The following is a 13492-nucleotide window of genomic DNA, read 5'->3' on the forward strand; positions in this document are numbered from 1 at the left end:
ATTCCTCTAGGTAATTAGCTATCATGTCGGGTAGGTAGGGGTGCCACCAGTGAGTCAGGTGTCTGTTCATTTGAGTTTTGCCGCAATGTGTTGGGCCGTGTGCTTCTTTAAGCATTGATCTTATCCATCCTGGGGGTATCACTGGTCTCCCATCTGGGGAGTACCATATCCCGTCTTTGTTGGTAGCTCCTCTGTCTAACCATACTGTCTTGTCTTGAGGAGACCCTCTTGCTTGAGCTTCTTTAAGAGTATCATCTGTTACTGCGGGCAGTAAGTCAGCAGATTTTAAGACCAGCATTTGAAACTGGGGCATATACCCGGCTTTGGCTTTAGCTGCCTTGTCTGCTGCATTGTTACCCCAAGCCAAATAGTTGTCCACCGTGCTGTGACCTTTACATCTAAGTAAAGCTAGTTTGTTGGGTAACATTACTGCTTCTGCAAGCCTTTTGATCTGTTTTTCGTGTTTGATGGGAGTATTGGTGGATGTTACAAATCCTGCTCGCATCCATTGGCGCATCTCCACATGTATGACACCATGAACATATGCTGAATCTGTATAGATGTTTACATCTTTTCCCTTTGATAGCTCTAATGCTGCAATGACTCCCATTACTTCTGCCAACTGTGCTGAGACTTTCCCTGTTACTTCTCCTGTTGATCTTTCCTCAAACTCTCCCTCAGCTTTTTGACTCACGACTGCGTAGGCCGCTTGGAGCCCTTTGGTGGGGTGTCTAAAACAACAGCCGTCTGTGAACAGGTTTTCTGCATGTGGCATAGGCTCGTCTCTGAGATCTATTCTTAGCTTCACATCCTGGATGATTCTTTCCTCACACCTATGGGGTTCTCCGCTGCCAATGGTGTCTGCGCTGTTAACTCCTTCATGTGTGTAGGTGATGTGTGCTTGCGTTAGAGTTTTCTCTAACCTGGTCTGTCTTGTGGAAGTCATTGTGAATGCACTTGAGTTCACAAAAGAGACAATGTTGTGTGTTGTCAGTACTGTCAAAGGGTGTCTCATCACAATGTGGGAAATTTTGTTTAAGATACGTGCTGTACCTGCTGCATGTCTTGTGCATGGAGGTTCCCTGTTCTCCACTCTGTCCAGTGTGACACTAATGTACATCAGTATTGACCTACAACCCCCCTTTTTCTGAAATAGAACACCATTTACTGTGTTCTCATTTTCAGAAACATCAAGGAAAAATGGCAATGCATAGGATGCAGAGGCGAGAGAGGTGACCTGAGACATGGATTGTTTGAGAGAAATGAACGCAGCTTCTGCAGCTTGTGTCCAGTCCAGTGTGACAGTGAGATTGCGCATGCCTTTCTCATTGATCAGTGTCCTCAGTACAGCTGTTCTTGGGTTATACTCTGGGATATAGTGTCTGCTGTAGCCTGTGAGACCCAGAAAAGATAACATGTCTTTGACTGTCCTGGGTTTTGGGTGATGCAATATAACCTCCTGATGTGTTGCTGACATGCCCGTACCTGCTGGAGAGATAACTCTGCCCAAATATGTCACCTCTTTACGGGTGCATTGTAGCTTTTTCTTGGAGACCTTGAACCCTGTTGCATGGAGGCGAACCAGTAGGTTCCTGGTGGCCTCCAAACAAGAGGCTGCGGAGGGTGCTGCAATGAGAAGGTCATCTACATACTGGATCAACACAACCCCCTCTGGTAATGAAACGCCATCTAGCTGTTCCCTGAGTATTTTGTTAAATATTCCTGGAGACAGACTGAAGCCTTGGGGCAGTCTCGTGTACTGTAGTTTTTCCCCTCCCATTGTAAATGAAAAAATAGGCCTCATTTTCTCCGCCAGAGGTATGCAGAAGAAAGCGTTGGCCAGGTCAATACAGGTGAACCAGGTATGCTCAGGTGTGATATTACAAATAGCCGTGTATGGGTTAGGAACTGGTACCAGAGCTGTAGTTGTAATGGCATTAATGGTCCTTAAATCATGAGCCATTCTGTACTCCCCGCTAGGTTTTGATACCGGGAGTATTGGAGTGTTCCACTCGCTTTGTGAGGGTTCCAACACCCAGGGGCGGAGCTTCCTACAGGCAATATAGGCGGTTGCCTAGAGCGCCACCTAGAGGTTTTTTTTTGCTTGGCGCAGTTTTGGCGCCCCCCCTCTATATCTGCAACCATTATTCTTACATAAAAAAAAAAAATCTAAAATAAGGGAAAATGAGCCAAAAATCTAAAACGGTCGGTCGGTCTAAGAGCCTCGGCTTTAGGTGTTCACAGTCAGAACATGCTAGAGCGCTGTGCATTGATGGGTATCGGTCAAGTGTTTATAAAATTGAGCGTTGAGGAAAGAAAGACTAACGTTAGAGAACTATGAAGAGGCAAAAGCCATCTGGGGCGCAGTATAAAAACAGAAGAAAAGAAGAAGAAGAGAAACGTGCCAAGGTGAAAGGTATGCAATTTTGATTGTATTGTCAATATTAGCGAATGGATCATGTAATCTTGCTAGTTAGCCAAGCCAACGTTAGCTAGCCAGCGTTTGTTATTGCCATTCAGTCGAAACTGTCATAAGGCTATTTTCTTTGTGTCATGAAATAGAAATATTAGTAATAATAACAATGTTAGTTTTGGTGTAGCGAGCTAGCCAGTGTGGTGGAATGTTAGTTAGTTGGTAACGTTAGCTAACGTTAAGTTTACCTCAGAAAGCACATTGACTATCTGAGTCAAACATTTGCCAAATTCAACCCTGTCATAATGTGCGCTAACGTTAGCTAACTAGCTCAGTGGTTCTCAACTCCAGTCCTGTTGAATGTTTTCGTTCCAACCCAGAACTAACACACCTGATTCAACTGTTCTAATAAGATAGGCATAGCTCTTGATTAGTTGAATCAGACCTGTCAGGCTGTCCTAATGCTTACTAACTAAATAATAGCTACATTTAACAAATGGAAATTATTCAATGTTGATAATACACATTTTGTTATATCATTTTAGATTCACTTTTAAAATATCTGGGACCATCTGCTGCATCAGTTGACAAGGAACCGCCATGCACCTCAGCTGTGCCGGCTTCCTCAGGTGAGTGCAATGTGTCAATAGATGTTCCTGATGATAAATAATTGAATGTGAAATCCAGTCAATATATTTGCTCTTGTGTGTTCTTTCTATATTTATAGACCTAGAACCACATGAAGGAACGTCAGAACAGCAAGCTGCTCATCCTGATGAGATGACCACTGATTCCACCCTGCCACTGACCACTGTGTCTGTTTGTTCTGGTGAGTACAATATGTCAATAGATGTTCCTGATGTGATGATAAATAATTGAATGTAAAAATGACTGTCGTGCCATTTCTAATCCAGCCAATATATTTGCTCTTGTGTGTTCTCTATATATGTATAGGCCCAGAACCACTGCAAGGAACGTCAGAACAGCCTGCTGCATCTCATCCTGATTGCACCACAGATTCCACCCATACACTCTTCTCAGGTGTGTGCCTGATGAATGTAAAGATGTTTAGCTATAAACCTAATTGTCCTCATGCTTTCAAATAATTGCTTTCTGTTTTTATTTACATTTTACACACTGTCCCAACCTTTTTGGAATTGGGGTTGTGTGTGTGTGTGTGTGTGTGTGTGTGTGTGTGTGTGTGTGTGTGTGTGTGTGTGTGTGTGTGTGTGTGTGTGTGTGTGTGTGTGTGTGTGTGTGTGTGTGTGTGTGTGTGTGTGTGTGTGTGAAGACATTGTGAATATGAGGTGAGAAAATGTGCTTCACATGCCCTCCAGATGCAGCAAAGACAGACGATCCACTACCAACCGATCCTGCTGACTGCCCTTCACATCTCACAGACACAATGAGGACAGAGTTTGTTCGGAGAGGACCATATCAGATAACACCTGATTTCATTTTCCCAAGGAGAGATGATGGGAGAAGTTGCCACCACCAGTACTTCAGCAGGACCTTAGTAAATGGAGAAAGGATCAAAAGAAGTTGGGTGACATATTCAAAAAAGAAGAACAGTCTTTTTTGTTTTTGTTGTCAACTTTTATCTCCAAAACAAATTCATTTAACAAATGCAGGACTGTCGAATTAGAAAAATGCAAGTGCTGCTTTGACCAGCCATGAAAATAGTCCGGAACACCTGAACAATTTGGCGTCATGGAAAGAATTGGCAGTTCGATTAAAACAAGGTACAACAATAGACAAACAAGAGCAGGCCCTCCTTGAGGCAGAGAAGAGTCGGTGGAGAGCAGTGCTGACACGACTGGTTGCTATTGTACAGTCTCTGGCAGGGCGAAATATGGCATTGAGAGGAAAGACAGAAATACTCCACTCTCCTTCAAATGGAAACTTTTTGAAAGAGGTTGAGCTTTTGGCGCAGTTTGACCCAGTGATGAAAGACCACATCCACAAGATTAAAAGTCAAACATCCCACCACAGCTACTTGGGCAAAACCATTCAGAATGAGTTGATTGAATGCATCAGTGGAAAGATTCTATCAACAATAGTGCAAGAAATAAAGAAATGCAAGTACTTTTCCCTCATTTTAGATTGCACCCCGGATGTTAGCCACACTGAATAGCTGTCAGTAGTCATCAGAATTGTGACACTGGAAGAAGACCCCCAGATTAAAGAGCACTTCATGGGATTCCTAGTAGCAGAGGAGTCCACTGGTGAAAGTTTGTCCGCCCTGATTTTGAAGAGGCTGGAGGAGTTGCAGATTGCCTTTGATGACTGCAGAGGACAGTCATATAACAACGGCGCAAATATGAGAGGGAAGAACAAGGGAGTACAGGCCAGGCTACTGCAGTTGAACCCAAGAGCTTTGTTTGTGCCTTGTGGGGCACATACACTCAATTTGGTCATTGCTGATGCTGCCAAAAGCTCCAAAGATGCCATATCATTTTTTGGCATTGTGCAGAAGCTATACTGCCTGTTTTCTGCCTCTACACAGAGATGGGCCATCCTCAAGAAACACGTCAACCTTTCACTCAAAATGTGGTCAGAAACCAGATGGGAGAGCAGAGTGAAAGCTGTGGAGCCTCTGCGATATGAAGCCGCAGCTGTGAGAGAGGCACTGCTTGAGGTGAGAAACCAGGCCAAAGACCCAATCATCAGGATTGAAGCCCAGTCTCTGGCAGAAGAAGTGGGGTCATTCCGCTTTTCACTGTGCACAGTGGTCTGGTATGACATGTTAAGTCAAATTCAGCAGGTGAGCAAAGTCCTGCAGTCCCAAACAATGCAAGTGGATGTAGCAGTAAGTCTACTGAAAAAGACTGAAAAAGCTCTCAAATCCTACAGAGCCACAGGCTTTGTGGCTGCACAAACATCAGCCAAGGACATGTGTGAAGACATGAATGTGGATGCAGTCCTTGTGCAAAAGCGGCTGAAGTCAACAAAGAGGCACTTCTCATATGAGTCTCCTGATGAGCCATTGAGGAATGCCTTGCAAAATCTGGAGGTAACGTTCTTTAACGTGGTGGTAGATGCTGCAGTGTCAGCACAAAAGGAGAGGTTTACCACTCTTGAACATGTGCAAGACAAGTTTGGCATTCTGTACAACTTCCCAGACCTGCCACACCAAGAGCTGATGAAGCAAGCAGAGGCACTTGCACACACCTTAAGCCATGGAGGGCAATTTGATTTGGATGGGAAGGAGCTGGCTCAGGAGTTGGAAAATGTACCTGACTTGCCATCAAAGAGCATGACAACTCTTGAGTTGTTGAAATTCATACACACAAAGCAGCTCACCGAAATATATCCCAACTTGTGTATTGCTCTGCGGATCAGTGCAACGCTACCAGTAACAGTAGCTTCAGCCGAGAGGAGTTTTTCCAAATTAAAACTCTTGAAAACATACCTGAGGTCCACCATGGCTCAAGAACGCCTCAGTGGTCTGGCTGTAATCAGTATTAACCATGAGGTTGGTGGTCAGATTTCATATGATGATGTGATTGATGACTTTGCAGCGAGGAAGGCCAGAAGGATTGCACTGTAAATGGAAACCAGTAGGAGCTAATATGTAGGCCAACCTTGTGTGATGATAGGGAGTGGAATGTAAATAGTTCTTGAGACAAAGTGAATTTGTAATTTTTATGTATTTGTTTGTTTATTTAGCATATTATATTTTGATTATTTGACATGTGTAACATATTTTACAATACATAATTTTCTTTTAAAGCAAATGTGCACGTTATTGTTATTGTTTGTTATTGTTATTATTATTATTATTGTTTGTTAGCTAAGTTGTTTGTTTTAATTCTTTAGTGTGCACTTTACATTTCTTCTTAATTTTCTTTGAAAGCAAATTTGCACATTCTTTTATTGTTTGTTATTGATATTATTATTGTTTGTTAGCTAAGTTGTTTATTTGTTTTAATTCTTTAGTGTGCACTTTACATTTATTCTTAGCTCTTGTTCTTGCTTGTAATAAATAAAGCTGCAGTACTTTACTGTATAACTGTTAAGATGTTTTGATATTTTTTTTGGGGGGGGCGCAGTGGTGAAGCTCGCCTAGGGCACCAAATGTGCTAGGTCCGCCCCTGTGGACGTCTCTTTAAAATGACTGCTCAGAGGAGAGGAGTTCTCATTTCTCTAACTGCCTGCTGCTTCCCCTCCTCTCCCCTCGGCTCCCCTCCTCGGCTCGCATCTCCTGTGGGCGGGACTAAGTCTCGAGGATAGGAGTCGAGAAGGGGAGTCGAGGAGGGGAGTTAGAGAAATGAGAAAGGGCCCATGATCTTTCTTCCTGCACCATTCAACCCAAGCTTTCTCCCTATGGAAGTTGCAGAGAAGCACCTTCAAACCTGGATAAAATATAAGAGATATATTACCTGCACCATGTTGTCATTTAATTTTTTCGCGTTGCTATTACATATACGCGACAAAATATAGGCCTGCTTTTTATACATCTGTCTGTCAGTGGAGGTGATGACTTTATTATATTTTGAAGTCGATTTTTGCATACATTTGCATGTAAATTATTATAAAGTTGAAGTTGGTGGAATACTATGTAAAATGTATCCTTTTTTTAAATTAACGTTTCATATTCTGTGAATTAACAGATTTCTACAGTTACTGCAATTTCACCTTGAAACTCTTCCTCCAGGGCACCGATCTCTACCTCTGAGAAATCAACCATGAAGTGGCTAGGGCTCCAGTCAGGGTTCCACTCCTTAAACACCTGGAGGGCTTCTTTGACATCTGCTGTTGTCTCACTCTGGGTCACAAAGAGGCCAACCACTGCATAGCACACATTTGTACGTACACATAGGAAAAAGAGGGGAACAGAGTAACGACACGTCCGGTAAGTAGCATCAAGAAGGCACATCTGTTGTCCATACAGGTGGAGAAGCCTTCGCTGCCAGGCTGTCTGGTAACAAAACAGCAGCTTTGTGACAATTCCGTCCTTCTGTAGCTGGCTTGGCCTGTACTTGATTTTGCAGTCATCAACTAACCATCTGGGGGTCAGAAGTCATACTGGGGTAAAACCTTCGACGTGTTCGTGGAGGTGGCTGCTCCCCCCGGAACAGCTCGTCATTTACAAAATTGAACAGGTGACGTCTAATCTCACTGAGCTTTCTGGCACCAGCTTCACTATTTGTTGTTCAACACTGGAATCCATCGGTTCACGCAGTTCAGCTACCTGGACATGATGTTGAACAGGGTAATTATAGATGTCTAAAGCTGTCTAAAAAAAGTCCTCTTTGTACAGCACAAATTGTACCTCGCATCTTGTTTCTTACAGCAGCTAAAGGAATAGATGTTGCATGGTTACCTCTCCAACAGTTGGATGGTTTTGATGGTCACTTTCTGGGGTGAAGCATGTGTGGTATTCCATGACTACTTCAACTGTTGAAGGATCAGCTGCAACTACAGCCTTTAGTGCCGCGGAGAGCTCCCTCCTCTTTGCTTTACTGTTCTCTGCAATCTGGGAAACATAAAAATGACATGGCAATTGGGATCATGACATGAGAGCAATTATAGCATTGAACGCACTTGTGCTGTGCTTGTGCTGTACCTTGAAACCAGGAAATGTCATGACCTGACTGACAGTTATCTGGGAAGGGAAATCCATCTTCTTCGTATTTTGTACAAGATGGTGTCTTGCATTGAAGACATGTTCTTCAAGCTAAGAGAAAAAAGGTGTATAGAAATACAATATTAATTTATGTAGACATTTTCATGGTCTCCTCTCCATAACGTGGAGAACATCATTTTTTCTATGGTTCTTTCTTTTGTCTTCTTTAAAATATGTGTCCTGCTCATATAACTGTAGTATAGTGGGACATTATGTCATTACCCCTGCATCTGTACTGTTTGGCACCCCATCATATGGTACACATTTCAACTAGTATATATTTTTCTCTGGTGAAGGTTGCACGTCTGTATTGAAACATTTGTGACAAAAATACATATTTTATCCATAAAATATACATTAACACTGGTCAGTTTAGATTTGGAAAGACACTCGGAATTTGAAATGTCTTAAGTAACTTTACGCCTGATAATTCAACCTGTTGTTGAATGTACAGTAAAGTTTCACGTATTTTTCGCTTTTATCAATCTATGGGTTATGTAGAAAGCTGAAACTACCAACCTATAATTCAGTTGTTGTAGGAATTAAAAAACAGAACACCAAAATAAACATTTTAGTGGTGTGAACGCTCGTGAACTGTCAACAGGAGGGCGTGGGAGCCTCGCTGCGGGGAAACTGTGGACCTCTGTCAGCCGTTTAAAAGATGAATAAATTAACGGCTCGAACCGAGCCGGCCGGGCCCGGCACCGGCACCGGCCCGCTGACGACCGGCCGTTCTGTGAGCCCCTTATACTACTTAGCTACTTATAGACATACATACTTATACTTATATACTTATACTTACACATTATTATACTTATATACTTATTTGATTACTGACACAATGTAGGCTACTTGGTCATCGTTGTTTCTTAAATTTCCGATCTAACCTTACAAACTTACTATTTTCCCCGAAAACCTGTTCCTTTTTGTACACAATATACTTTGTGATTGTTGTTTCTTCCACGTCTACTAACGCTTCCTCGAAATCCTTCAGTATTTGAAATATTTTATGTGAAAGCATCCTGTTTGTTGCGCTTTGGCATCCTTGACAGACTTGTCTGTCTGTTGTCTGTTGGAGCCGGTTGGAGCGCGAGCGCAACAAAAGTTGCCGTCTCATCAACGACCGCTATTACGTCACTTCCGCCGCATAAAACCCAAGAGGTAGACGATCTAGGTACTAACCTCCATGGGACGGACGGATCGGGTAGTGACCATGGATGTATAACAGTGACAGCCGGAAACGAATGAATCCACACCGGCGCCTACGCATGACGACATAACTCCAAGCCAAGCTAATTAGCTAGCTGAATGACGGCTACGAATACTCGAAGGATCGGAGCTAACGTGGATTCATCCTTATTCGGGCTAATCTACAACTGAACCATAGAGACAACTGGTAGGAAAAACCCACTACTGTGTCCTCATGTTATACCAGGCAGCATGCCGGTCTTCAGAAAAATAGGACAGCACCGCTGGAGTCAACGGAATCTAATAAGCTAGGTCGCTAGCTACTTAGCATCGTGTCGTTATAGGAATGTCACGCCAAACCCTTAGAATACCCTGTTAAAAAAAATAACAGGGTCTTGCTTCTTCGTAAAACAATACACCTATTAGAACAGACGTTGAAACATACAATGAGCTGTCAAAACACTCTGTAATTTGGCATATGTTAGTAACACTTAAAATAGCGATTTAGTAGGAGTTATAAAGCGACTGTTGTAAATGAAACAGTAATGAGTTTGCTCATCTTCCCGGTGACTACCTGTCAACATGTCGAGTATACCTTGAAGCTGGAGGCTTCCACCCATAATAACTATGCCCATTTGTACACCTCCTCTCCTAGAGTTAAACTGCTATAATTATATTCTGTATTGGTAAAACTTCATTTTACAAGCAATTGTGATCTAGTAGTTAACCAAATCCCAGCAGACTAACTGCAGCTAACCTGCTTACTTTTGTTTATGGGAAATCCAAGTTCAAAATTCCTTTTCAATATTGCTTTCTTATATCTGACCTACACTCAGCTGTTTGCTAGGTGGCTTTTAGTTGTTCACATGATTCATATAACGTTACCAATATGGCTAGTGTTAGCATTACTTAAACAGTCTAGCCGATTATACTAAGACCGAGTTTCTAGAAAATTCTAAAAGCTAATGCTAAAGGTGTGTGTGTGTGTGTGTGTGTGTGTGTGTGTGTGTGTGTGTGTGTGTGTGTGTGTGTGTGTGGCATGGGCGGTATCATTTTTTTCATACCGTCATACCTTGCTGACATCATACCGTGGTATACGGTAGGGCTGGGCGATATGGAAAAAAATGTTATCACGATATGTTTTTCCATATTGATCGATCTCGATTCTTATCACGATATGTAGTTTTTGCAGATGCTGCCAGTGTGAGGGACATCCTGAAGCTTGAAGAAACAAGAGATTCACTGAAACTTTATAATAAAGTTTAATGCCTTCCAATAGTGAGAACAAAATGCTTTCGCTCATACAGAATAAAAAAAAAAAAACAATTATTAAATAATAATAATCTCAAATATTTGTACAAAACCAAGTGGGTCAGACCCTCTGACACATTAAAGTGCTAAACATAAAAAACATGTGTAATGTGTAAACATAGTAAACCAGTCACAGTTATTCTACATCTTGTGCAGTAGTGAACATCATTTACCCCATTACAGGTTTTTTGCAAGAAAGACAAGTCTGTTCACCACATCTGGCTTTAAAGCTGCCCTATGGCAGGACACAATATTGCCACTTGTACTAAAAGCACGCTCTGAGGGTGAGCTGGTGGCAGGAATACATAGATACCGCTTTGCCAGGAAGCTCACTCTGGGGTATGATGTGCAGTGGATTTTCCACCATGCCAGGGGGTTGGTCTCACCGTCTACTTCTGGAGCTAGCAGGTAACTGTTCAGTTCAGCCTCAACATCCTGCTCATCTGTTAGACTAGAGGTAGAAACAGAGTAGGACTTCTTGAAAAAGCTGCCCAGTGTCTTCCTCTGCATTTTGGCTGGTGAAGCTGTAGCAGTAGCAGTAGCTGTAGGTGTGAGAGTAGACTGTGGTGTGCTCTGACAGTCACCCAGGATCTGTGCCACAGCTCTGGATTTCACAGCCTCTACCTTGTCACCTTGGATGTAGCGGGTCTTGAACCGAGGATCAACAAGAGATGCCATGTTAAGGAGGTCATCAGTGGCATCATCATCATACTTTTCATTCAAATATGTGGTGATAGTAGTTTTGATGGCCTTCGTTAGCTCTGTGTCATCCTCTCCTGGCTTCAAGACCTCTGTATTGAAGAGCTGTAGGACAGGTTTCACACAAGAGACACTGACATGTGCTTCACCAGAGAGGGCATCAGTGAACTCAACAAGTGGATTAAGGGCCTTGTGTACAGACTCCAAGACCTCAATGTCTTGCCATGAGAGAGCCAGGTGCCTTGTTTTTCTATCAGCAGATAAAACCTTTGAAATGGCCTTCTCCTGCTCCAGTACTCGTGCTATCATTGCATGGCGAGAACCCCACCTGGTAGGTGATTCTGTCATCAACCGGTGCTCAGGTAGGTCGAGCTCCTTTTGTGCAGCTGTTAGTTCTTTTTTCTTCTTCCATGAGTATGAGAAAGTACTAACCACTTTTTTGCTCACACCCATGGCTCTCTCTATTCTCTTGTCTCTCACACTTCGCTCTGTAGATGACAAAAATGTAGTATTATTAGTATTATTTAAAAATTAGTTTCTGTCTTATAATAATAAATCATAATATTGTCATGACATCCTTGATATGAAAATCAATTAGACTACACACATAAACATATTTTTCCTCAATTTAAGTTGAGTACAGTGATAGAATATAAACTCTTCATTCAAATACATCTTAGATGCAAAATGTTAGTAATGATCGAATTATCACCTAGTATCAGTATCAATAGTTATAAAGTGATAGCCTGTACATTGGTTTATTGAGGCATGTAAAGTGAAATAATTTTGTTTTCAGATACATTCCTATTTCTATTCCAATTTATACACATCAGTAATTACCAGGTGCAATAATTACATAGGCTACTGAGTCCCAGTTACCAATTTTGAGAATATACTTTATGAAGAATAAATCACATTGTTACTATCATTTCATGAGAAGAGGTAAAAATATACATTTTATTCCAGCTTTATGGGCAACAGTGTATAAGAATACGAATCATTACACTGAGCTATTATTAGAGCTGAAAATGTAGCCTTTGACATCATCATGAACTTTTTTTATTATTAGCCTATCATCATGAACTTACCAATGGCAAGGTGCAGTCGATGACCAAAGCACTGCAGCCGGGACCAGCCTTTGAGGGAAACAGCCTTGACAACGTTTGCACCATTGTCTGTTGTGATGCACACCTGTCGGTCTTCCCTAAGGCCCCAGGATTTGAGTGCATCCTCCAGCCCCTGGCTGATGATTTCCCCAGTATGGTCCTCTGGGAAGTATGCTGTCTGTAAGCATTTGCTGTGTAGAGCCCCCTCCTCGTCAATGAAATGAATCGTGAGACTCATATATGGCTCCGATGTACGGCTAGACCATAGATCGGTGGTGGTGGCAAAGTATTTAACATCATTCAGATGAATTTCCACCTTACGACGGCATTCATTATAAAGCTGTGGCATCGCCGTCCGAGAAAAGTATTTTCTACCAGGGAGCTCGTACCTGGGGTCTAACACTTTGATCAGTTTCCTGAAGCCTTCTTTTTCCACTGTGTACAGGGGCATCATATCTTTAGCGAGGCAATAAGTGATAGCGCTCGTTATAGTTTTGCTCCGCTTTGACTGTTTTTCATACGGGGCAATGGCTGCAAAGCACGACTGGATGGATTGTTGTTTATTGATGTTACCGGGCGACGTGTGTGTGTGGCTTAGCTTCGTGTGTGGTGTGCTAGCTTGAGCCCGCAGTGTCACACTCTCTGTGTAGTTAGTGGGGTGGTGCCTTTTCAGGTGATTGAAAAGGTTAGTCGTATTCCCCGTCCTGGCTGGTACTACCCACCGGCATATTTTGCAGACCGGCTTCGTCTGCTCCTGGTCGCTTTTGCCGTAACCGAACCATGTCCACACAGCTGACGTGGTGTGACATTTTTTGTCAACTATGTCTTCTAGTAGGCCTACGGTGTCGCTTTCGCGTTCGCCAATAATTTCACTTTCACGGTCCTCTTTAGTTTCGCTCATTTTTGACAACTTCTTTGTTCATCCCTTTCTCCCTCTGTCTTCAGTCTCACTCTGTAGCCACGCTGCTCGCTCGTGGGCGTGTCCTACCGGCATACAGCAGCCAAACTGATACTGGTGTTGTTGCGCCTAGGCGGCCTACTTTTTATTAAGATGTCATATCGAATAATATGTCCCAAGCATAATATCGCAATCGATCAAAATTTTATCGCGATCCCGAACCGAGATCGAATTATCGCCCAGCCCTA

General features: G+C 42.6%; 3 protein-coding genes across 8 annotated transcripts in view; 1 reads left to right on the plus strand and 2 right to left on the minus strand.

Moving 5' to 3' along the window:
• Window positions 1-3753: 3753 nt before the first annotated feature.
• LOC307034409 (uncharacterized protein) overlaps window positions 3754-13492 on the minus strand; it is a gene marked incomplete at its 5' end in the record, with an annotated part of 82197 nt that continues 72458 nt past the window's right edge. The window contains 5 exons of one of the 5 annotated variants that reach the window (XR_013806883.1): window positions 3754-3925; window positions 7052-7607; window positions 7740-7892; window positions 7983-8093; window positions 9225-9320. Coding sequence is in view for 3 of the 5 variants with exons in the window: in XM_079673255.1 (XP_079529381.1) it covers window positions 7503-7607; window positions 7740-7892; window positions 7983-8093; window positions 9225-9320 (465 nt within the window). Of the gene's footprint in view, window positions 3926-5224; window positions 7893-7982; window positions 8094-8942; window positions 9067-9224; window positions 9321-13492 lie in introns of those variants that run through there. The other 4 variants (XM_079673256.1, XM_079673255.1, XM_079673257.1 and 1 more) reach the window with 4 other exon arrangements.
• Window positions 9281-13492, plus strand: part of LOC307034347 (small glutamine-rich tetratricopeptide repeat-containing protein alpha-like) — a 47718-nt gene continuing 43506 nt past the window's right edge. For both annotated transcript variants that reach the window (XM_079673164.1, XM_079673165.1), the window contains exon 1: window positions 9281-9438. The gene's annotated coding sequence lies outside the window, so the exon portion shown is untranslated. The remainder of the gene's footprint in view (window positions 9439-13492) is intronic.
• Window positions 9446-13483, minus strand: LOC307034332 (E3 SUMO-protein ligase ZBED1-like). The gene is made up of 2 exons (XM_079673120.1): window positions 12329-13483; window positions 9446-11728 (listed from the first exon to the last, which is right to left on the minus strand). Exons 1-2 carry the CDS (start codon window positions 13245-13247, stop codon window positions 10719-10721), a joined length of 1929 nt encoding a protein of 642 aa, XP_079529246.1. The 5' UTR covers window positions 13248-13483; the 3' UTR covers window positions 9446-10718.

This window comes from Notothenia rossii (assembly GCF_949606895.1).
Source record: "Notothenia rossii genome assembly, chromosome: 1".
Classification (NCBI taxonomy): domain Eukaryota; kingdom Metazoa; phylum Chordata; class Actinopteri; order Perciformes; family Nototheniidae; genus Notothenia; species Notothenia rossii.